The sequence below is a fragment of the Leptodactylus fuscus genome, chromosome 1 (assembly GCF_031893055.1).
Source record: "Leptodactylus fuscus isolate aLepFus1 chromosome 1, aLepFus1.hap2, whole genome shotgun sequence".
Taxonomy (NCBI): Eukaryota; Metazoa; Chordata; class Amphibia; order Anura; family Leptodactylidae; genus Leptodactylus; species Leptodactylus fuscus.
In genome coordinates this window covers 344,302,231-344,327,632 of record NC_134265.1, presented here as the reverse complement: position 1 = coordinate 344,327,632, position 25,402 = coordinate 344,302,231, and the positions used below count along the sequence as shown (strand labels likewise).

The 25,402-nt window shown below is 42.6% G+C and overlaps 1 protein-coding gene across 1 annotated transcript in view; it reads left to right on the top strand.

Annotated features, from left to right (window-relative positions):
- LOC142183515 (uncharacterized) overlaps positions 1–25,402 on the top strand; it is a 166,177-nt gene that overhangs the window by 24,441 nt on the left and 116,334 nt on the right. Inside the window, exons 2-7 of the mRNA XM_075258664.1 lie at positions 1,650–1,817; positions 4,459–4,556; positions 12,001–12,066; positions 17,685–17,774; positions 18,374–18,457; positions 21,707–21,798. Of these exons, the coding sequence (XP_075114765.1) occupies positions 1,650–1,817; positions 4,459–4,556; positions 12,001–12,066; positions 17,685–17,774; positions 18,374–18,457; positions 21,707–21,798 (598 nt within the window). The remainder of the gene's footprint in view (positions 1–1,649; positions 1,818–4,458; positions 4,557–12,000; positions 12,067–17,684; positions 17,775–18,373; positions 18,458–21,706; positions 21,799–25,402) is intronic.

Genomic DNA, 25,402 nt, shown 5'->3' with positions numbered 1-25,402 from the left:
TGAAGGTAGAATTTCTGCCGCCACGTTGTCTACCTGATATGTGATCATGAGAACTTATGATTTAGCATTGTTACTTTGGAAATTTGATATTGCCTTGAAGAATGTAAAAACCTGTTGCACATCAGGAAGTCTTTGTACAGGATTAGATATTTACTAGAGCTGTTTTTTGTTCCTTTTCACCAGATACAATGGCTTGCATATGGGTCTCCTTTATTACAGTAAATTAAAAAAAAAAGGTGATAAGGGGTACACATGTCTGGTGCCATTGCTCATCGTAAAAGAGAACAAAAATGTGTTAACTATGATTTTCGAAGAAGGAGGTGCAGTGAGAAGTCTGCTGATATAAATTTCTGTACTGAGAGGAATCAGTTGTTGCTTTTTGTTACTGGAACAAAAATATATTAATTGAACAATGCGGGATGAAATGTCTTTGTCCCTCAGGTTCAGGAACAAAATTGATTTGATCTGAGTCTATTATGTTTTTCAGGAAGGGCTTGATCCTAGGGACTAATAACTTTGCATATAGCTTAATATCTCATTTTAACAAAGAAATAGGTCTGTAACTGGCAAAATAGGGATATCTTGCCCCACTTTAGAGATTAAAGGGGCTCTATCAGCAAAATTATGCTGATAGAGCCCCACATATGCGTGAATAGCCTTTAAAAAGGCTATTCAGGCACCGCTAAAGTTATATTAAACTATCCCCCCCCCCATTTTAAAATAAAACTCTAAAAAAGAATATGTTAAACTTATCTATCGTGCACGGTGGGCGGGCATTCAGGGTCCGACGTCTTCTTCAGCCACGCCTCCTCTTCCAGCGATGTCTTCAGGTCCCGTCTTCCTCCGGTGCTCACGAACTGGCATTAATAAAAATGTCGCGGGTGCATGCGCAGTAGCTGTAGTAGTAGTAGTAGCAGCATACTACTGCGCATGCACCCACAACATTTTTTATCAATGGCAGTTCGCGAGCGCCGGAGGAAGACAGGACCCGAAGACATCACTTCATTATTGTATATTGTGATTAAAGGGATTCTACCATTAAAATCAAATTTTTTCTCCTTGACACGTAGGAATAGCTTTAAGAAAGACTATTCTTCTCCTACCTTTAGATGTCTTCTCCGTGCCGCTGCTTGGTATAAATCCGGGTTTTCGTCGGTATGCAAATGAGTTCTTTCGCAGCACTGGGGGTGGGCCCCAGCACTCAAACAGCACTGGGGGCATTCCCAATGCTGCGAGAGAACTCTCCAGCTCCGCCTCCATCTTCTTCAGGAACGCCCTCTTCACCCGTCTTCTTCCGGTGTGGGCGGTCAAACTTTTAGACTTCGGGCCTTGGGCAGAGCTGACTGCACATGCCCACAGGCTGCAAGAAAATGGGCACTTACTGTGTAAGTGGCCATTTTTCTTGTGGCCGCAAACATGCACAGTCGGCTCTGCCCGAGGCCTATAAGTTTAACCGCCAGCGCCAGAAGAAGATGCGTGAAGAGGCGGGTTCCTGAGGAAGATGGAGGAGGTGCTGGAGAGAGTTCTCTTGCAGCATTGGGGACACCCCCAGTGTTGTTTGAGCCCTGGAGCCCGAATTAATATAAAAGTGAAATTTTATTCAAATACATAAATGATATTACTAAACCTTTGTTTTTGTTATATGACAGAATATGACTTTGAAATGTACAAGCTGAAGTTGTGCTTAAGAGAACTTAATGACATGAGAGCGGAATCCCCTGAAAGACTCGATCTTATGATCCAAAGTGAAAACATTGAATCATACTTAGAAGAATTAAGTAACTCTTACACAAAGTTTGCCGTGCTATCTCAAAATGGTAAGTTTTTCATAAAGTCTGTCAGGTTTTCTTAGTTTTATTACTAAAGGTAATGTGATACAATTTTATTTTGTATAATTAAAAATATTTGTAGCTCAAATTTTTATTTTTATTCAGTTATAACACCCTCTAGGTTGTCATAAATCAGGTTCTGTGAATTAACATCTTCAGATGGAAACCAATTCTATTCACTAAATAGCAATGAGCAGTGGGCATACACCTCCACCCCTCCTGTGCAGAGAAAAAATAGAAGGGGCCTGTCACTCCCTGCTAGGCCTCACCTCTCTCCCAGCAAAGCAAAGTTCTGTGTATTGCTGATGTGAAGATGTGCATTTCTCTGCTAGAAGGTGGGCGCGGGGGGAAGGGGGTGTATGCAGGTGTATTCCTGACATACTGAGACTATTGCTCAGCTGTGCTTAGTTATTATGAGGCAGAAACTGTGCCAAGCTACTATGGGTGGCTGTACTTGGCTAATACACAAGGGAAACTTTAGTAGATTGTTATGAGAGAACGACATTGTTGGCCAAAAGTATTGGCACCCTTGCAATTCTGTCAGATAATACTAATTTTCTTCCAGAAAATGATTGCAATCACAAATTTTTTGGTATTATTATCTTCATTTAATTTGTCTTCAATGGAAAACCAGAAAAAGAATTGTCAAAAAGTCAAATTGGATATAATTCCACAGAAAACATAAAAAAGGGGAGTGGAAAAAAATATTGGCACTGTTTGAAAAATCATGTGATGCTTCTCTAATTTGTATAATTAACAGCACCTGTTACTTACTTGAGGCACCTAACAGATGGTGGCAATAACTAAATCACACTTGCAGCCAGTTGAAATGGATTAAAGTTGGCTCAACCTCTGTCCTGTGTCCTTGTGTGACCACATTGAGCATGGAGGAAAGAAAGAAGACCAAAGAACTGTCTGAGGACTTGAGAAGCAAAATTGCGAGGAAGCATGAGCAATCTCAAGGCTACAAGTCCATCTCCAAAGACCTGAATGTTCCTGTGTCTACCGTGCGCAGTGTCATCAAGAAGTTTAAAGCCCATGGCACTGTGGCTAACCTCCCTAGATGTGGACGGAAAAGAAAAATTGACAAGAGATTTCAACGCAAGATTGTGCGGATGGTGGATAAAGAACCTCGACTAACATCCAAACAAGTCCAAGCTGCCCTGCAGTCCGAGGGTACAACAGCGTCACCCCGTACTATCCGTCAGTGTCTGAATGAGAAGGGACTGTATGGTAGGAAACCCAGGAAGACCCCACTTCTTACCCAGAGACAGAAAAAAGCCAGGCTGGAGTTTGCCAGAACCTACCTGAGAAAGCCAAAAACGTTTTGGAAGAATGTTCAACATAGAGTTTACAGGAAAAAAAAGAGAGGCCTTCAAAGAAAAGAACACGGTCCCTACAGTCAGACATGGCGGAGGTTCCCTAATGTTTTGGGGTTGCTTTGCTGCCTCTAGCACTGGACTGCTTGACCGTGTGCATGGCATTATGAATTCTGAAGACTACCAACACATTGTGCAGCATAATGTAGGGCCCAGTGTAAGAAAGCTGGGTCTCCCTCAGAGGTCATGGGCTTCCAGCAGGACAATGACCCAAAACACACTTCAGGTCAGCACTAGAAAATGGTGGTGAGAGAAAGCCCTGGAGACTTGTAAAGTGGCAGCAATGAGTCCAGACCTGAATCCCATAGAACACCTGTGGGGGAGGAGAGATCTCTTGATGGCAGTTTGGAGAAGGCCCCCTTCACATCTCAGGGACCTGGAGCAGTTTGCCAAAGAAGAATGGTCTAAAAGTCCAGCAGAGCCTTGTAAGAAACTCATTGCTGGTTACCGGCAGTGGTTGTGCGCAGTTATTGTGTCTAAAGGTTGTGCTACCAAGTATTAGGTTGAGGGGGCCAATACATGTGAATGGTTTGGTTTGCCATGGGAGGTAAGTTTTTTTCCCTTTATAATATTTTATTCCATTTAGATATCTGGGGAACATTCAGATGTTAAGGCTGAGTTCACACGGGGTATTTTGGTCAGAATTTTGAGGCTGTATCTGCCTCAAAATCCTGACCAAAAAGATGGCTCCCATTGATTTCGGAACGGACATGCTCATTCTTCAGGCAGATTGTGCCTTGCGAATACGCCTGAAGACACTCCCGACTTGGCCCATTCATTTGGCATCCAGTCGCAGCCGCCCTGTATTTTGGGCCGGAACCTGAGGTGGCCTCTGTGTCAAATTCCGATCCAAAATACTCTGTCTGAATTCAGCCTAATTTTGGCAGTGCACCCACCGCAACTTCATGTGAAACAGAGGAATCGGCACTGCCTCTATTCACTACACAGCATTTGTTGAATGATATGTATGCTGTGAAATAAGAGAGAAGTGATAATTCCCTGTAATTCTGCTGCTGAAGTGCAGGAACAGAGGCTCCTGCGGAATGCATGTACGGTGGCACAACCTTAAATGACAATACCTTTTACCAGATATTTATGACACGTTAAGTAACTTTATATTTACACATATATATATATATATATATATATATATATTTGTTTAATGATAATATAATTAAACACCATTGGCGTCAATCAGAAAAGTATCCCTCTTGTAGAACATTTTAACTATTTCTTTTTTATTGTTTTAGGAAAAGGAAAAAGTTACATTCTAAACCTTCTGATGCTCATGACCGCTGATAATGCAGAGGAATATTCTGAAAATAACAGGAATTTAAAAATGCCAAAAGTATGTAGCTATACCTTTTACTTTCATATTTTGATATCTTCAAAGTTTAACTTGTCTGACTAGCATTCGTATCCCACTCGGGGGAGTATAAAAAACATTTGCTATGAATCTGTGTAAATTGGGAAATGAAAGTGGCAATGACTTTAGTTTTTTTAAACATTAAAAGTTTTATTAATATTTTCAACAAAAAATACAACCATACCATGAAAGAACAAAATTTAAGGGGGGGGGGGGGCGGAGCCTGACCGTCAGCATGAATGGAGCCTTGAGCCCGTAGCTTCGTTCTACAAGTAGCCAGAGTAGCCAGAGTCCTGTCTTCTACCCCTCTCATAGCAGTGAAAATGGGCAAAACAGGGAGAGAAAGAAGTGGAGAACCCCCGGGTACCCCAACAAGTAAGCAAAATGCGGGAGAAGTTCACAAATTTTTTCGCAAGAAGTCTGCTCAATCTCCCTGACTGGCATGTAAGATGGCACCCGGAGACTCCAGCATGAGGGGAGGCGCGGCCAAGCCAACCTCATCACAAAGTAATTTTTACTTACCGAATTACAGAAAATGAACAGACGAGTTGAGACGCTGGAGGAAAGTTGTTCTGCTATTTCCAACCGTGTGGCTGCTGCCTCACAACACTTGACTTTGCATCACGATCACCTAAACAGAGCCTACGATCTTATCGAGGACCTAGAAAATAGGAACAGAAGGCGCAACATAAGATTGAAAGGCCTACCAGAACTGTATGCCCCAGAATCATTGCGGGAGGTGGCTATGTCAATCTTTACCTCCTTACGTGGCCAGGAAAGGGCATCAAGTATTCAAATAGAGCGCATTCACAGCGCAGTCAGGCCAAAACCTAACGCAGACGACCCACCACGCGATATCATATGTGGACTGATACGCAGATGTAGATACATATACGCTGATACATAGACATCTGAACCAGCGCAAGGAGAGCGGCAGCTCTCTTTGCGCTGGTTCAAAGAAAAAAAAAAAAGTAAAAGAGAAAAAAAAAAAAAATTGCCCGGGCTGCCCTCCCCTCCGGAGTACGGCCTGAGGCAGGCGCCTCACCTCACCTCATTAGAGGTGCGGCGCTGACTGTGTGAACACGGCTCTAGTTCTGTAATTGGATTTGCACCACACCCGTCTTCTGCCCTTGTTCCCTCTGTCCATTCAGTTGTTTGATTTTGTCTTGCCTGTGATTGACAGCTTTCCTTCCTATCAGGTTCAGGGCGGGTTCTTCCTCCCCTATTTAGTCTTGGCTCACAGTCACACTGGTGCCGGTTATTGCCTCTTGCTTGCTGGTATCTCTTGCTGTTAAATTACTTGTATTCTTATCCTTGACCTCTGGCTTCCCTACTGACTTTTCTTTTGGACTCTGATTTGAACTGCATCGCTCTACTGTTACCGAACCCTGGCTAGCTGACCTCCCTTTGTTGTTGTTCGTCTTGTCTGCGTTTTGTGTTTCACGTATTCAGGGAGGGACTGTCTTCGTGGTTGTCGCCTATTACCTAGAATAGGGTCTGGCAATAGGAAGGGAAAGCGGGGGGCTTCAGCTTAGGGCTCACTGTCTCTTGTGCCCCTCCCTCCAGGGTTCACCAGCAGCTTCTGGGGAATTATCATCTGGCTATTCCCTAACACCCACCTATTCAGGAAGGCCTACAACCTCCAATAACACTATCACCGCACTGCCATCTGTACAGTCTCCCCCTCTCCTTCTGTCTCTACCCCCTTCCCTCATAGATTGTAAGCCCTCGCGGGCAGGCCCTCTACCCCACCGTGCCAGCCAATCACTGTTAGTTTTATATCTACCTGTATATTTTGTGTACTGTATGTAACCCCCAAATGTAAAGCACCAGGGAATTAATGGTGATATATAAATAAACAACAATAATAATAATAATTAATACAAGGGGAGATTTATATAAGTGCTATTATTAATACAAGGGAGGTATTATTAATAAGGGGCACTATTTAAGGGGCTTTGTGTAGGTGAGGACAATATGGGTTGGGTGCCTGGAGAACTGAGGAGTCAAAGATGTCTGTGATGCAAACCTTACTGAGACAAATCACATGCTGGAAGAAGTGGTCATGGCAGTCCAGAGAGAAGAGACGGAAAATGAGAGCGATTAGTCAGAAACGTCTCTGGTAATTCATCACATAATGTAACACACTGTATCTACTGTAATGTTACCACTAGCACCCCTACACGCCTTTCTATCATCCGCCTCAGGCAGCAGAAAGGTTTGGTTCACCACTGCACACAGTGCAACTAAAAACTTTAAGCAGATTATCAAACTGCACACGCCTCCTGCGCCGTAGCACGTGAGCAGAGGGTGGCGCAGAGGCCCGAACAGGCAGAGATGTTACAGTGGGTCTTCAGGGCCTTCTTGAAGCCTGTGATTGTGGGGGTCAGTCTTATGTGTCTTGGTAAGGAGTTCCAGAGTATGGGGGATGCAGGGGAGAAATCTTGGAGGTGGTTGTGTGAGGAGCGGATGAGAGCAGAGCGGAGTAGGAGGTCATTGGAGGATCTGAGGTTACGTGTGGGCAGGTAGCGGGAGATTAGGTCAGAGATATATGGAGGGGACAGGTTGTGGATGGCTTTGTATGTTAACGTTAGTAGCTTGAACTCAATTCGCTGGGCTATGGGTAGCCAGTGAAGGGACTGGCAGAGGGGAACAACTGATGAAGATTGGGGGGGTGAGGTGAATTAAGCAAGCAGCGCAGTTTAAGGTGGACTGGAGGAGGGCGAGGGTGTTTGCTAGGAGTCCATGGAGAAGGGTGTTGCAGTAGTCTAAGCGGGAGATTATGAGGGCCTGGACGAGCATCTTGGTAGTTTCTGGGGTGAGGAAGGAGCGGATTCGATGGATGTTCTTGAGCTGGAGACGGCAGGAGGTGATGATAGTTTGAACGTGTGACTTGAAGTCCAGGGTTACCCCAAGACATCGGGCCTGTGGGACAGGGAAAAGTGTGGATTCGTTAACTTTGATAGATGGGTCAGGTGGAGGGGCCATACGGGGAGGGGTGAAAATGATGAACTCCGTTATCTCCATGTTCAGTTTGAGAAAGTGGGAGGAGAGGAAGGAGGCTACGACCGCTAAACAATCTGGAACTCTGGCCAGCAGGAAGATAATGTCTGGTCCTGAGATGTATATTTGGGTGTCATCTGCATAGCAATGGTATTGAAAATCATGAGATTCTATGAGTTGGCCCAGGCCAAGGGTGTAGATGGAGAACAGGAGGGGTCCTAGGACAGAGCCTTGGGGGACACCTACGGAGAGAGGGTGTGGTGAGGAGGTGGTGTGTGAGTGGTGTGCCAGGGTTGTCTATTGGTGTTTGTGTAGGGAGCCACAGAGTCAAGGGCTGAGGTGATGGTGGTGTTATAGAAGGCAGCAACGGCATCTGTGTCCTTGAGTGAAGATATGTCAGCGAGTGGTAGGAGAGAGTCTGAGAGGGTGCAGGTGTCAAGGCAGTTGAGGTTCCTGCGGGGGCGTGTTGGTTTAGACTTTGGGATGTCTATTGGAGATATACGATATTTATATAAGGGCTATTAGAGGCATTATTAATACAAGGGGGGTGTTTATATAAGGGCTATTAGGGGCATTATTAATACAAGGGGGGTTACTTATGTAACGGCTATTAGGGGAATTATTATTATAAGGGGGGTATTTATATAAGGGCTATTAGGCACATTATTAATACACTATTAACAATGACCCTAATAGCCCTTATATAAATATTCTCTCTTATATTAATAATGCCCTTAATAGCCCTTATATAAATCACCCCATGTATTAATGATGCCCCTAATAGCCCTTATACAAATATCCCCCTTGTATTAATGATATGCATTATTTATATAAGGGCTTTTAGGGGCATCATTAATACAAGGGGCGGGGGGTATTTATATAAGGTCTTTTGGGCTATTAGGGGCATTATTAATACAAGGGGGTATTTAAAATACCCCTCCTTGTATTAATAATGCCCCTAATAGCCGTTATATAAATAACACCTGTTGATAAATAAAGTACCCTCTTCTAACGACCCCTTAAAATACCCACAACTCGCCTAAAAAAATTAAAAAAAAGTTATACTCACCTACCTGGGAGCCCTTGATGCAGCTGCATCTCCTCTTCAATTCCCGGGATCACAGCGCGCAGGACATCTGCGTCTCAGCTTATGAGGCGCGTGGCGTCATTGCATCACACCTCCTACACAGAGAAGCAGATGTGTTATCTGTTTGTCTTCTCGGTGTCTACAGTCACAGAATTGGTTTTAACTAGATCAGTGTCTTGCAGACGTCAATCTCGTTAACAGTGCAGCTTGGGGCATTACTATCAGGAGGGGCTGCATATAATAATGGTCTGGGGCATGACAGAAAGCACGCAGACCAGCGCCCCTCAATGCCGCCCCTCCTAATAGTACCGCCTGAGGACGTCGCCTCATTAGAGTTGTGGCCCTGCCTCTAACCATGTAAGCTACTTAGAAATAAAGCATACTCAATGTAAGCTTCATCTGATTTGGAAATGTTCTGTGTTAGCAAGCCTTGCAATTTATGAGTGAAACACAATTTTTTTCTTCCATTGGACTTTTTCTTTCTTTCCTTCCTTCTTTCCTTTTTTAAACTTGAATTTACAGTCTTCCATTCACTATAATACATACATTACTTCATCTCCATCCTCTTGCCGCAATGCATTTAAGCACTGATGTCTGTGCCATACACTTATGGTGCTATATGGGAAGGAATTATAGGAAAATCTGTACCTCTTTGCCGACCAAGTCCATTCAGTCTATGTGACAGAAAAGGCCCAAGGTTGACAGATGATGGCTGGGTTCATACCAGCGCCCAGTTTCCATTCAGGGATTCTGTCTCCCATTCCACTTGAAAAATGCAGAAAGTAAGGCTGGGTTCACATGAGGGTTTTTGTTCAAAATACGGGTAGCTGCGACTGGATGCCGCTGCAGTGCACCGACATCCAGTCGCGCACCCGCTCCAGATTAGGCCCAAATGAATGGACAGATGTCTCAAGGCGAATCCGCTGGAAAGAATGAGCATGTCGCTTCTTTTTTCCGGGAGCCGAAACAAACGGCTCCTGGATAAAAGAACTGACCGGCTCCCATTGATTTCAATGGTCTCAATGGGTGAATATGGCCTCAAAATCCTGACCAAAATACCCCATGTGAACTTACCCTAAAGTTCTGCCAGGCGGAAACCCAACGCATCCCATTATAGTTTAAGCAGAGCTGAGGAACAGAAAACTAAGTGCAAGTGTGTAACTAGTGGAACTCTTGCAGAATTTACTGATAGGAAACATCCCCCTAACCACATACAGTATATATATATATATATATATATATATATATATATATATATATATATATATATATATATATACAGTCCTATGAAAAAGTTTGGGCACCCCTATTAATCTTAATCATTTTTAGTTCTAAATATTTTGGTATTTGCAACAGCCATTTCAGTTTGATATATCAAATAACTGATGGACACAGTAATATTTCAGGATTGAAATGAGGTTTATTGTACTAACAGAAAATGCGCAATATGCATTAAACCAAAATTTGACCGGTGCAAAAGTATGGGCACCTCAACAGAAAAGTGACATTAATATTTAGTACATCCTCCTTTTGCAAAGATAACAGCCTCTAGTCGCTTCCTGTAGCTTTTAATCAGTTCCTGGATCCTGGATAAAGGTATTTTGGACAAACAATTCAAGTTCAGTTAAGTTAGATGGTCGCCGAGCATGGACAGCCCGCTTCAAATCATCCCACAGATGTTCAATGATATTCAGGTCTGGGGACTGGGATGGCCATTCCAGAACATTGTAATTGTTCCTCTGCATGAATGCCTGAGGATTTGGAGCGGTGTTTTGGATCATTGTCTTGCTGAAATATCCATCCCCGGCGTAACTTCAACTTCGTCACTGATTCTTGAACATTATTCTCAAGAATCTGCTGATACTGAGTGGAATCCATGCGACCCTCAACTTTAACAAGATTCCCGATGCCGGCATTGGCCACACAGCCCCAAAGCATGATGGAACCTCCACCAAATTTTACAGTGGGTAGCATGTGTTTTTCTTGGAATGCTGTTTCTTTTTGGACGCCATGCATAACGCCTTTTTTTATAACCAAACAACTCAATTTTTGTTTCCAAAATGAAGCTGCCTTGTCCAAATGTGCTTTTTCATACCTCAGGCAACTCTATTTGTGGCATACGTGCAGAAACGGCTTCTTTCTCATCACTCTCCCATACAGCTTCTATTTGTGCAAAGTGCGCTGTATAGTTGACCGATGCACAGTGACACCATCTGCAGCAAGATGATGCTGCAGCTCTTTGGAGGTGGTCTGTGGATTGTCCTTGACTGTTCTCACCATTCTTCTTCTCTGCCTTTCTGATATTTTTCTTGGCCTGCCACTTCTGGGCTTAACAAGAACTGTCCCTGTGGTCTTCCATTTCCTTACTATGTTCCTCACAGTGGAAACTGACAGGTTAAATCTCTGAGACAACTTTTTGTATCCTTCCCCTGAACAACTATGTTGAACAATCTTTGTTTTCAGATCATTTGAGAGCGGGCTGTCCATGTTCGGCGACCATCAAACTTAACTGAACTTGAATTGTTTTGTAGAAAGAAATGGTCCAAAATACCTTCATCCAGGATCCAGGAACTGATTAAAAGCTACAGGAAGCGACTAGAGGCTGTTATCTTTGCAAAAAGAGGATGTACTAAATATTAATGTCACTTTTCTGTTGAGGTGCCCATATTTTTGCACCGGTCAAATTTTGGTTTAATGCATATTGCTCATTTTCTGTTAGTACAATAAACCTCATTTCAATCCTGAAATATTACTGTGTCCATCAGTTATTAGATATATCAAACTGAAATGGCTGTTGCAAACACCAAAATATTTAGAACTAAAAATGATTAAGATTAATAGGGGTGCCCAAACTTTTTCATAGGACTGTATATATATATATATATATATATATATATATATATATATATATATATATATATTTGTGTGTATTTATATTTCTGCTTACTGCATTTAATATGACATGGTTATTTTAGGTAGCTACTATGCACTGTTACGTTTTGATAGTTTAGGAAAGGCTATTGTAAGTCGAAAATATTTTAACTTTATAGTTATATGTTAAAATGGTTCTCCCATGTGTAAAGAAGAACAAAGAGTCCTGCAAGTGATGATATGGCCCCCCACAGAGCCCATTTTGCATTTTGTTAATTGACCAATATAAACTATTAATTCTTCTATTTTTGAAAGCATTCTTACTTAGCAGCATTTTCCCCATATGCCTAAAACTCTTGCAAAGTATGTAAATTTATATAACAGCAACAATAATATAATAATTATTTCTACAACAGGTAATAATACATACAAGTAATATAACTATTATTTTCTTTTACATCGCAGGACTTTCCAGACAATTTACTGATGAAAAATCTAAAGGACACAGATCTGCAGAATCTCCCACTTGTGGTAAAGAATTTTTGCGCTAAAGATAGATACGTGTAACCTGTTTGTGATCATAAAATCATAAAATCATAACTGCAAAATTACAAAGTAGTAATGACAAAATCATGAGAGAAAAGAAGGGGGAAGACAACAGACGAAGGCAGGAAATATAAAGGGAAGGAAAAAGGAAGAAGGGGGGGGGGGGCAGAGACCATGGGTAGAACAGTACAAGTCCCAGGGGGCCCAGATAGCTGGAAACTTCTCCACATTGTTATTCAAGGAGGCCATGAGAGACTCAAAACACTTAATATCCTTGATACGAGTCAGAAGGAAGGGAGTAGAGGGTGGCTTGGTGTTCTTTCATGGTGAGCTATAAGGGACTTAGCTGCAGTACAAATATACAGAAATAGCAAAGACAAGGAGAACATCCTCCAACAGAGACTGAACCTCCAACCAAAAGGGACGAATCTGACAGCAGTCTCAGAAAGTCCCACACCAGAGAGGCATCTCCAACAGGTAGAAGGGATAGTGGGATTCAGGGCATGGAGGAGAGCAGGGGTGTGATACCAGTGGAATAAGATTTTATACTGGGTCTCATGATAAGTGATAGTGATTAAGTAGAAGACTTAATGGCATGAGACGAAATAATCTGCCACTGAGGGAGAGATATCTGCCGTCCCAGGTCAAACGACTACCGAGCCATGTATCTGTGGATCTGAGGGTCCCGTCCCTCTGGGGACGACAATAGTCGATAAATATCAGAAATCAGTCCCTTGGTAGACGTGCCAGCACAGCATAATCTCTCTCTAGGGATGGAGACCCGCAGAGCTCCAAACATAGTTAGGAAGAAGTGCAAAATCTGTTGATAGTGGAACCACTCTGACTTAGGCATGTGCAAGGTGGAAGTAAAATAGTCGAAGGGCCTGAGCTCCAAAGAGAAGGGGTCGACAAGGTCAGCCACATGAAACAAGCCCAGTCCACCCCAAGAGTGTACTAAGCAAGGCCCCAGCCCCTCCGGGAGGAGTAGTTTATAGAGGAAGGAAACCATGGAGCAGCGAGGCGAAGCAAGAGGAAATAGTCTGCTTCATGAGGCCCAGATAGATCTGGTAAATTGAATAGGGCCCAGGAAAGGACCAGGTAGGGTAGGAGGGGAAGGGGACCATAAAAAGGCATTGGGATCAATCGGGGGCCAACCAAAGTTTTTCTATTTCAACCCACGTAGTAAATACACGAGGGGCAGCCCAAAACGAAATGAAGCACAGGTGAGTAGCCCAATAATAAGGAGGTACGGAACCCCAAGACCCCCGTCAGCCATGCCAGCCAGCATAACAAAGCGGGGAATGCGTTGACGTTTCACGTTACATATAAAATGACAGATGGCCTTCTGAAGGGATCGAAGCTCAGAGTGGGGAACAGCGACAGGAAGAGTTTCAAAGAAATACAAAAGTTTGGGAAGGAGGGTCATTTTAACCGCCATGATACAGCCTATGAGGGAGATATGTAGAGGGTGCCAATTGTCCATAAGCGAGCGTATTTCATTGAAGAGGCGTGGATAGTTAGCCGAATATAAGGTAGAGAAAGAGGAAGAAAACTGAATATCCAGATATTAAATGGAGCACTCACGCCACTGGAAGTTATAGTTCTGGCGCAATAAGTGGAGGGCTGGGTCTGGAATATTAAAAGGAAGGGTCTCAGTCTTGAAGGAATTAATTATATACCCCAACAAGGAGCCATACTCCTTCAGGGTCGAGAAGAAGAAGGGGAGGGTAGTGTGAGGATTGTAAGGGACAGCAGGACATCATCTGCAAAGAAGCATATTTTAAAATCGCGATCCCAAACTCGGATACCAGTAATGTCAGGGTTGCACCTAATCCTAGGAGCTAATGGTTCAATAAAGGGCAAAAACAAGGGAAGAGAGGGGGCAGCCCTGGCGAGTGCCATTATGGATATAGAATAGATGAGATGAGGAATGAGGCAGCTTGACCGCCGCTGATGGGGAAGAATATAACGCAGAGATTGCCATGAGAAAAGCCCCTGAAAAGCCAAACCTCTCATAAAGGACCAATCCAGATGGTCAAAAGTTTTCTCGGCATCTAGGCTTAAAACGAGAGTTAGCGACATCAATGATGTCCACAGCCCTTCTGGTGTTGTTCCCCCCCTGATGACAGGGGACGAAACCCACCTGGTCCTTGTAGATGAGAGATGGAAGCCAAGCATTCGGGTCTGAATTAAGAAGAGCTATTGGCCTGTAGTTAGAACACTCCTGAAGATCCTTATTAGGCTTAGGTGATGTGAGAATGGAGCATAGGGTGAGGAATGGGAGATCCATCTAAAAAGGCATTGAACAATCTACGCAAGTAGGGCACTAAGTCAGACTGAAAAGTTTTATAGTACATATAAGTGAAGCGACTGGGGCCTTACCGTTAGACAGACTACCCAGAGCCTCAACAAGCTCCTTGGAGGAGATAGGCGCGTTAAGAGACTGCAAGTCCGAAGATGGGAGAGAGGGAAGAGGTCAAGAGTCAAGAAAAGCCCACAGGTCAGCCCCAAGGGTAGACAGAGGAGAAGAAGACCGGGTGGGAAGATTGTACAGTTGCCCATAATAAGAACAAAGCGCCAAAGCCACGGCATCAGGGTGATGGAGCGGGTACATGAGGAGTCACAGACCGCATGGGGGTCTGAGCTAGCAGGGAGCCAATTTTCGAAGATCGGTCCTAGCAGCAACCAATTGGCAGAGCAGGGAAAGGGAAGGACGGGCTGCGAAACGGTCAGTAAGAGAGCACACCTTACTAAGAAAAACATATTCCCTAGACTTAGGGTCTCTTTTCAGTCGCGTGGAAAGGGCTATACAGTGACCACACATAACAGCCTTATGGGCCTCCCAAAGGGTAACGATAGATTAGACCGAATCTTCTTTAGTTCTAAAATACTCCTGTAGATGGGTCTGCAGGGTAGAGCGGGAAGACTTAGAGTGTAACGGGGACTCGTTCAAACACCAATGGCAGCGTAAAGTTGGCAACAAGGTAGTCGAGAGAGCAGGGGTGAACCTACCCCTTTTGCCGCCCGAGGCGAACTACAGAAAGCTGGGCGGGGCTTAGCGCCGTTCACTGGCAGAGAGCAGGCACGGAGAAGACCTGCTCTCTGCCTGAGCGTGAGGGGAGGCTTCTGGAGCAGCACTGCTTCAGTGGCCTCCCCAAACCACCGCTCGGTGCTAAGCCAGTCCAGGACAGCTTGTCTTGGACTGGCTTAGATAATCAAAAATGCCGCCCTCCCTGGGGTCCTGACATAGCGCCACCTGAAGCACTCGCTTCAGGTCGCCTCATGGGAGGTGCGGCGCTGCGAGAGAGTGACAGAAATAGGAGCAACCTCAGCATCTAAACGAAGACATAAGGTCAGAGTATAACTGAAAAAATAATCTATCCTAGAATGTGTATAATGCGGGTGGGAAAAGCAGGTAATAGAACGGGTCAAGGGGTATGTAACTTGCCAGAGGTCGTACAACGCCATAGAACGCAATAAGCGTCGAAATTCCCTGGCGAGGCCAAGCTGCAGAGAGACTAGCGTCATGGAGGGACAACCGGTCCGCATGTTCCGAGAAAAAAAGATTAAAGGGGTATTCCCATGACGCTTGTTCACTAACCTGCAGGCTCTGTACTCTCTTCACTTCCTGCTTTTCTCGGCACATAGGTGGGCGGGGTTTCACTTGCTTCACTTGGTTGTAAATGAATTACCACAGTGTGAAGCTGATGTAGCAGAGTTGGATTTGAGTCAGTTTGCATTAAATACAGAGGTAACAGACTCCCTATCTCAGCCCTTATCAGCCAAATTCAATTAAACCGACTGATAAGAGCTCAGAAATCCCAGAGCTCTCACCTCCCCTATCTGAGAAGCTCCGCTACTTAAAAGACACAAACAGCTCAGAGCTGCTCCCAACGAACCCCCCCCCCCCGAGAGCAGGCAGCTACAGCACTTGACAGATGAGCAGATAATCCCAAGGGCCATAGAAATGTGTAAACAATGAAGTGAATAAATTAAGATAGCGGCCAAACAAAGCAGTTTTGATAAAGCAGTGTATTTAGGAAAAGTCTTATATCCACATAAACTAGCAGTATAGATAGGATCCTTGTGATGGGACAACCCCTTTAAAGTTTCCACCAAGCAGTAAGGCCGCCCAAGCGAAGGTCTGCAGGCGAGAAAAGACCCCACGAAGGAAAGCTGGGAAGAGTTAGGAGCGTAGATTTTACAAAGGATGATAGGTAGTCCTGGGATAGATAGCTGGGATGATTTAGGAAAACCTGCACTTGCAGGGGGTTGGACCCGATGGCCCTTGAGGTCCCTTCCAACTCTACCAAAAAGATTGAAAAAGATTGAAAAGATTGAAAAGTCCATTCAGAAGGCCCTCTAAAATAATATACTGCCCTTGGGTATCAAGGTGGGACTGTTAAAGTTATGGTGCAGGTTCCGGAAAGCAAAATGGCAACTCCAGCCTTACTGCGGTCATGGAACGCCGAAAATTCTGTGGGATAATTAAATGAAGCCTCTTGAAGAAATGCAATATCTGCCCAGAGAGACCAAAGCTCACAAAGTACCATGCAGCGTTTACTGTTGGAATCCAGGCCCATTCAGGGAAACGCACTTAGCCATTGGGGAGCAGAGTGGTTAGGACAGCTAATAGGAAGGCAGGACTCACCAGCAGAATGTAGAATGCAGGGTCACCAGCAGACAAGAGAAACCCCGAGGCCCACAGGTCCTCGCAGAAGTCCAGGGGGAGGTCTCCAAACCTAGAACAGGGAAAGAGGAGGGGGAGGGGAGGAAACAGAAGGGGGAAGACAAGAAAGACAACAAATTATAAAAATGCACAAAAAGAACCACAGTGAAAAATTGCAAAGCCTAATTTTCTAATTTTCTGATATAATGACTTATGGGTTTTCCTTGGCTGTAAGCCATATTCATCAACATTAACAGAAATAAACACTTGAACACTCAATATAATATATGGGAGTCACTTTTTCAATTGAATTACTTAAAAAAAAACAAAAAAACTTTTTGATGATATTCTAATTTATTGTGATGCCCTTGTACTTCTTTGAAATCACCTTCACAATTCTTGAATCCATTGATCTTTGATTGAGTTTTTGGACAGTTTCTGCGTGAATTTATTTGCAGGATGTCAGAATATCTTCCCAGCTGGTGCTTTGATGTGAACTGCCTCTTACCCTCATAGATCTTTTACTTGTGTGTACTCTGAAGGTTCTCAATAGGGTTGCGTTCAGGAGAGGATGTTGATTCTCAGAGGTATTTTTTGCAGCATGAGATGATGCATTGTCAAGCACAAAGATGATTTTACTATGGAGTGCGTGGTTCTTCTTTTTGTACCATGGAAGAAAGTGGTCAGTCAGAAACCCTATATACTTTGAAGAGATCATTTTCACTCTTTCAGAGACCCTAATGGAGCCTACCACTGTCTTCCCATTCTGGATTACAGAATCAAAATCTGACTTCTGCCACTTGTTACTTATATTCATTAGAAAATTTTATATATATATCATTGCAATATTTCTGAATTAAGACAATTATATCAGAACCCAAAAAAGTTAAGAAAATTTAAAATTAACGTCTTGTTCTTTTCATTTTTTTTAAAGGTCAAACAGTTTTTAAATGGTCTTAAAGATAACAAAAAAGACTTTAAAAATCCTAAAGAACGTAAATGTCACAAACTACAAAATGCTATGGTATGTACCTCATGATTATTTTATATGTGAATGCAAAGTATCAAATACCCAAAATACCATTTCATGTCATTCTTGTTATATGTGTATATTGAATGGTGCAAAAAGCAATTTAAAAAGCAATGCCAAAATACAGTAGAGACATAGCGCTAATGCCCATGATCAGTGCCCATGCTAATTTTGGGCATTAAAGCCCCTGGCCAAAGCTGATCATCATTTTGCCGGGGATCAGCAGCACCCGGAATGAGCTCTAGGGCAGGTGTCCCTTTGCCATGACAGCCAGGATCCTTTTGAAGACTCCCAGTCTTTTCTGGCAGTAAAGTCTAATGCAAGTTGCTGTATGCAGCCTGTAATAGAAGTGCCATTATTTTGCAATGCAAACGTTTTAGATTTTTGTTAAGTGGTTAAAATGTAAATAAAACTATATAAGTGTGGTATCCCTGGAATCATACCAAAACACAGAAAACAGATGACACGTCATTTTAGCTACACAGTGAATGCTGTAAAATTGAAGCCCGTAAGAAAAGCGCACAAAGTACCGAAAAACAAAAAAAAATCTCTTTATTTATTCATTTATTTATTTATTTTTTCTCTTGTCAAAGGTCAAAGCTTTTCCTAAAAACATTCAGGAAACGGACTTCAAACGTTTTATGCAGCCTATTTGTCACCAGCTTCAAGATGCTTCGGTATGTTACTTATGAATGAATGGATTGGGTTTAAGAAGGAACAAAAATTGTGCCAAAATTCTGGTGCATGTTATATTATAATGTGGTTGCTTTTATTTCTTATTGCCATTTTTATTGCATAGTTTTGTTTTTATGAGCTAATATCTCAGGCACCACTTAAGATAAGATCCATTGTTATATTTATAGTTATTCATTTACTGTCATTCCCCATACCACTGTCTATAGATTTAATACACTGCATGGTGCACTTCACAGAGAAAAGCAGTGCAACCCTCCATTGTTTTATACTAGGTTCTATTTGTTGACAACCACTTGTGTGGACTAGATCATAACACTGTCTATCTAGCGCCAGCCCCTTCCAGAGGCCGTCGCTATCTCCTGTCCCATGTCTCCAGCCACTGTCAACATTGTGAGCAGTTCTAATTGAAAGCACTCCCCCTTCTATGCGGGTCAGCAGCAGCCTCAGCCACCTCGCTCCGGTTTAGTGCCGGCAGCGAGCTAGGCTGCGCAACCGCATTACAGTTATTGGCGCACGGCACTTGTGTGCATGCACGAGTCCTCGTACGCCTTTGTATCTCCAGCAGCGGGAAAGGAGACCACGCGTCCTACTATAGGCGGGCCCACCTGGGGCATTACCTTTATATTGAGTGATTATACAGCATGTTCCTTGGTCTGTCTAATCAACACTTGAAAAAGGAGACTTGGTCTCTGAAACGCGTTTTGTGTGTGACCCTTCAATAAAGCATCTGATTTTCCTGAAGAAGCCCTCTTTTCATTGGAGTTTCTGACTCCTTTTCTCCATAGTAGCCATTCACAGGACTCTTTAACCCTGACAAAGAAAACAAACACAACAAAAGCCTAAAGATGAACTTTAGAATTTCCTTCCCACTCTCTGGGCAACAAATTACTATCTCCACAAATGAAGATCTGAAAAATGCAAGTGCCCAATGTAATTCTCCCAACTTGAAATTGAGAACTGGGACATCATCTCTAACATCGGCTCTACCACCAATCTGGGAACTGATCAGTCCCAAACCCAAACAACAGCGACTGAAGAAGAAGTTACATAAGACCACTATGAAGAGACTGATTCACCCTCCACCTTAACGCTTTCTAGCCCTCTGAGGGACCCTTCTTCAGCGACCTATGTAATTTTTTTTACATGTTCTTCTCGCCTTGAGCTTTTTACTCTACAAGATTACCACTTCCACCTGTTTTGTGTAGAAGCCTACAAGAGTCCTTGTGATGAAGAAAAGTAATCCACACCACCTGGGACTGTTACCCTAACCCCAAGGACTTAGCAAAGTGAAGCCAAAAAAACTAAAATTGCCTCACAGATGAAATAGTGGCCATAAACAGGAATCTATGCGTGCACGGAAAAAAACTCCTCGGCTAGGAGCAAACCAAATGGAAAAAACAAAAAAATGTTTCCAGCAACACAAAAGAAACCAAAAAATGTATAAAACTTAACTTTTAATGCTCCATAGTACAATAATTAAAAATAACACATCTGCTGAATGAAAAATTCACATAGAAAAAATGCACACAAAATCACAAAAACATTAAAGTGAAGACAAAAAAAACGCCACATGTAGATGTGTTATTTTAAATTATTGTGCTATGGAGCATTAAAAGTTAAGTTTTATACATTTTTTGGTTTCTTTTGTGTTGCTGGAAACATTTTTTTTCCACTTAGCTTCTCTTTTCCTACCATATCTATGTTGGTCTCCGGCTTGCTGGGCAGCAAAAAAAATGTTATACTACTTTTTCTTTGATATATCCAAAGGGTCTCTTGTTCATTCTAACCCAGGCTGTTACCAGTGAAGCTAAGATTGTTGAAAAGTTAAGCAGTTAGCATTGCCAAGAGCTGAGGGCCAGGAACTCAAGGCTAATAGTGCTGTGAATTTAGGCAGTTATCAGTGCCTGGAGCCATTAGTGTGAGAGTCCAGGCAGCTAAAGGCAAACTGAGTGTAGCGAGTGGAGTATCAGGAAGCACTCTGCTATCTTACATTGCTGTTTTAAATAGTTAGAAACATTGTAACCAGCTAGTTTAGTTGCTATTTATACTGACACAGGAGTGAGATAACAATAGTATATAAGAGCGTCCTGTGTATCTCCCAAAAGCAACTTACACATTGGATCTGATATGGGGTGTTGAAGGGATCTGAGGAAAGGAAGGGGAGGATCCATGTTTATTTATTTTTTCCCCTTGACATCCTAGTAGCTGGAATACCTGTGTTGGCTACTCTACCCCCAATCAGACCTATGTGACTATCTGTAGTCTAGCTATCCTACATTGTGATAGGTGATGGTGGTTCACTTGTGGGGGAGCAATTTTATTTTAAATGTTTTAGCGGGTATTAATAAAAGCTTTTGAGTTTTAATTTGCTACCCTATATTTTTTGGATACTCACTTTATCCCTTGTTTTTTTCTAAAAATATTGATTTATAGGGAAACTCTCATGAAATATTTCTTGTTATACTGTATCCTATGTTCAGCAATCTTGTTTTATTGTACTTTACAAGTAACAACCACCTCTGCTGTCTGCATCACTCTCTCTGCCATGTCACAATAGGATAGAGGACTTTGAACAGAGGGCAGAGGATGGAGAACTGCTTAGAGCGGGTTCACACCTGCGCCCGGTCTCCACTTTGCAGGTTTCTGTCTTCTGCCCAAGAAACTGGACAGGAGACAGAAACCAACAGTCAGCTCCCGTGAGCTCCCGTGAGCGTCTTCTGTCTCTCCGCGAAGAAACAGTTTTTTTTAACTGGACACAAAGTCGGACATGCTGGAGACCAGAAGACGGGGACGGGAGCTCACGGGCGGACCCTGACTGCCAGGTTCCCATCTCCTGTCCAGTTTCTCAGGCAGAAGACGAAAACCCACAAAGCGGAGACCGGGCGCAGGTGTGAACCCGCCCTTAGATTGGGTTTATGACATGCAGCTGTTTGCTGTGATTTCTTGCATGTGTTACTGAGCCAGTGACTGTAGCCGCATACCTGCAATCACATGACGTAAGCATAGCTCAGAAATGGAACAGATTTTAGACAGCATGTAAATGAGAAGTTTTCGATATGGCGCTATGCAGTTATTTGAAACATATTTTTGGAAAACTAGATACCCGTTTTTAAGTTAACTTGTCAGTTCTTTTTTCTTGTATTCATATAGACATGCTATTGCCTACAGAAGATTGACAGATCTGCTTTAAAATAGTATTTCACATGTTTCTGTTTTTTTTTTTTTTTTAGAATGTTGAGAAGTCATTAAATAGTTTTTCGGGCATTAGTGAGTATTTTACCAACAAGAAAAGACTGGAAATAGAGCCTTATTTTCTGTCACAGTAAGTTATATATTTATAAATGATATATTTTTTCAAAGAACCCAATTTGACATAAATTATAAGAATATGAAGAATTGCCACATTTGCTGTCTGCCATGTGATATTTACCCAGTAAATGTTCCTTGGCTTTGTTGGTTTATATTTAATGGGCCACTGCGAGATTTAGTCATAAATCTTGCTTGTGTGTTATGTACTATACTAGACTGTAACTTGTATGGCTATTCTTGACTCCTGGTATTGCCCTGATTCTGAACAACCAGCTTTTTTATTCTTATACAATGATATTGTGGCACAACTGTCTTTTAGCTTTGACTCCAAGTACTGTCTTCAACACCTAGCTACAGTGGCTTGCAGAAGTATTAATCTATTTCACATTTTGTCAACTCCCAATCACAAAATTAAATGTATATTATTGAGATTTTAAGTGATAGACCATCACAAAGTGGCACATAATTGTGAAGTGGAATGAAAATGATACATGATTTTCAAAATTTTAATCAAATAAAAATCTGAAAAGTGTGACGTGCAAAACTATTCAGCCCCTAAATTAAAATCCAGTGTAATGAATTGCCTGTAGAAGTCACTTAATTCGTTACTAGAGTCCAGCTGTGTGTACGTTAGTCTCAATATAAATACACCTGTACTGTGATGGCCTTAGTGGTTTGTTAAAGGTCACAAGTGAACAAACAGCATCATGCAGACCAAGGAACTCACCAGACAGGTGAGAGATAAAGTTGTGGAGAGGTTTAAAGCAGGATTAGGTTATAAAAATATATCACATGCTTTGAGCATCGCAAGGAGCACTGTTCAATCCATCATCCAAAAATAGAAAAAATATTCTACAACTGCAAACCAACCAAGGCATGGCCGTGCACTTAAAATAACAGATTGATCAAGGGGAGCACTGGTCAGAGAAGCAGCCAAGAGGTCCACGGTCACTCTGAAGGCGCTGCAGAAGTCCATGGCTCAGATGGGAAAATCTGTCCACAGGACAAGTATAAGTTGTGCACTCCACAAATCTGGCGATTATGGAAGAGTGGTTGTAAGGTGACAAAAATGTGAAAAAGTTCAAGGGGTATGAATATTTTTGAAAGCCACTGTATATCTATGACATTGACTCTGGTCTACTTTGTTAATTTCTTTGTGCATCTTGCTCTATGTGGACACTGCTGCACTTTAAAGGATTGCACAGTTGTATTACAGTCTAAAAAACAAACATGAAAATTTATATCACCCCCAAATTTCCTAGATCTCAAATAAAAATAAACTAAATCAAAGATAAACAAGTTAAGCATTGCTGCATCCCAAAATGTCCAAATGATTAAATTATAAAATATTTATCTTATGCAACAAACACCGTAGCAGTAAAAAAATAAAATTAAAAAAATTTCAATAAATAAATAAAAGATAGCTGAATTGCTGTTTTTATGCCATTTAGCCTCCCAAATAAAATTGAGTAACAAATGATCAAAATGTTGGGAATATGCTAATATAGTATAAATAAAAGCAACATCTTGTTCCACATAAAAAGGATGCATTACACAGCTCTGTACATGGAAACAAAAAAGGGGCAACGAAAATATTTTTTTAAGTATTTAACATGACAAAAACTACATGTTTTGGTAATGCAGTGAATGCAGTAAAACCCATAAGAAAATCCCATGAAAACCCATAAGTAAATTAAGTTTTTCTCTAATTCCACCAAATTCTGATTTTTTTTCTAGCTTCCTAGTGCATCTTATGAAATATTAAATGATAACATTTCAAAGTACAATTTGTCCCGCAAAAAATATAGCTAAACAATGTTTCCAGTGTCGCGGGAATCCTTCCAAGGAATCCTCCATTCAAGATGTGGGTGGTCTTGGTGAAGGATTATGTAGAGGACTCTGTGAAGGAGATCAAGGAGTCTATCTCCCAGATATCTAAGAGACCAAGAAATTCCAAGTCTGTTTCCAATTAAGTATTTCAGTTTCTCTACAAAACTATTCATCTGATGATGACCATTTGGAGGCATCTGACGTGTCCATATTCCCAGTAGAGAAGATTCGAAAGTTGCTCAAGTTGAGCTGGTCAGGCAATCGAGATGTTGACACAGGGGAAACCTCAGGGACCATGTAAGACACTGACCTGAAGCTCCCAGAAATCTGTGGCCAAGGAGAGTCCCCGACGTCCCTGCAACCTCTGACCTGGATTGATTACGGCTGGGTGCAAATTAAGGAACGCGGGAAGAAACAGATTGGGAAACTTTCCCTAACAGAACCCCTGACTGAACCAGCCTAACCTCATAGTAACATCCTTACAAGGACGCCCCTCACAGGAACCTAAAATAGATTCCCTATAGTTATCCTAAGGGGCCATTCACACGGTGTATTGCGGCGCTCATTTTGGCACGGAGCGCTGCGTTACGGGAGCATATACGCCGCGTTTGCGCCGTAAACGTGACCGCAAATAGCACTCCCGTAACGCGGCGCTCCGTGCCAAAATAAGCACAAAATGAGCGCTGCGTTACACCGTGTGAATGGCCCCAAACAGTGGACTGAGATGTAAAAAAGAAACAAACCGAGTATTACTAGTGGTGGATATAGGTAAGCAATAGAATACAAAAATAAACAAGGAAAATAAGCAGGCAAGGAACAAGAAGGGTGAGGGAAAGCAAAGCTTAAGGACTGTAGCAAGTGTACAGATAAAGTCATAGAGAATCTGGAAGTTTGCAAACAGTAACTGAATGCTATAAGCAGGCACATGAATATGGGGGTGGAGACCTAAATAGGAACTGAGATACAAAGTTATAACCCCACCCATCACAGATAGGAATGACTGGCCAGACAGCCTGCCTGTCAAACCGACATCAAGGGACAACTTAGCCCCTTAATGTACTAAATACTGCTAGAGTCTCTGACACGACTCCGGGGCATGCGCCGCATAGTAGGAAGGCCGTGGAGTCTCCGAATCCTGACAGTCCACCTCTTGGGAGTCTAGGGCCTTCAAAGTGGATAGCATGTTGGAGAGAGCAATGACGGCAGAATGAAAACATCCTGAAAAAGTTTTCTTGAGTGCTTGAATACACTTTATCCTATTAAATGTATTCTATCATTAGATTTAAGCAAATTTGCCTAACAACATGTTGAAACAGCCTTTAGAAGGGCTATTCTATCCCTACTTTTCTTTAGCTTTTATCCAAAGCTGTTTTTGAAATACAGACTTTATTCTTTTATGCTAATTCTGTGTATGGAGCACAGGGGGCGTACTCACTGTGCTCAGAGCACAGCACCGTCATATCCAATATCCCACCCCCCATGGCTGCTTCACGCCCCTTCATGTGAAGAGATCCTTCTCTTTTCATTATTTGCTGCATAGGAAGCAGCACTTCTCACTATAGTGTATGCGCGGGATTTGCATGTGCTGTAGTTGTTATGTCAGTCCAGGTAGCTGCAACGGGGCTAAGGGATTGCAGTAGGGAATCTCGCCCTGCACTACTCCCACTAGCTAACCCGGTCCCTGCCTCACGGGTGTAGGTCGGCTGTTCTCAGGCTAAACCTGACCCCGACAGCTCCTCTCTCACTGACACCGTAGGCCTAGAGGGAAGTGGGAGAAGGAATGCCCT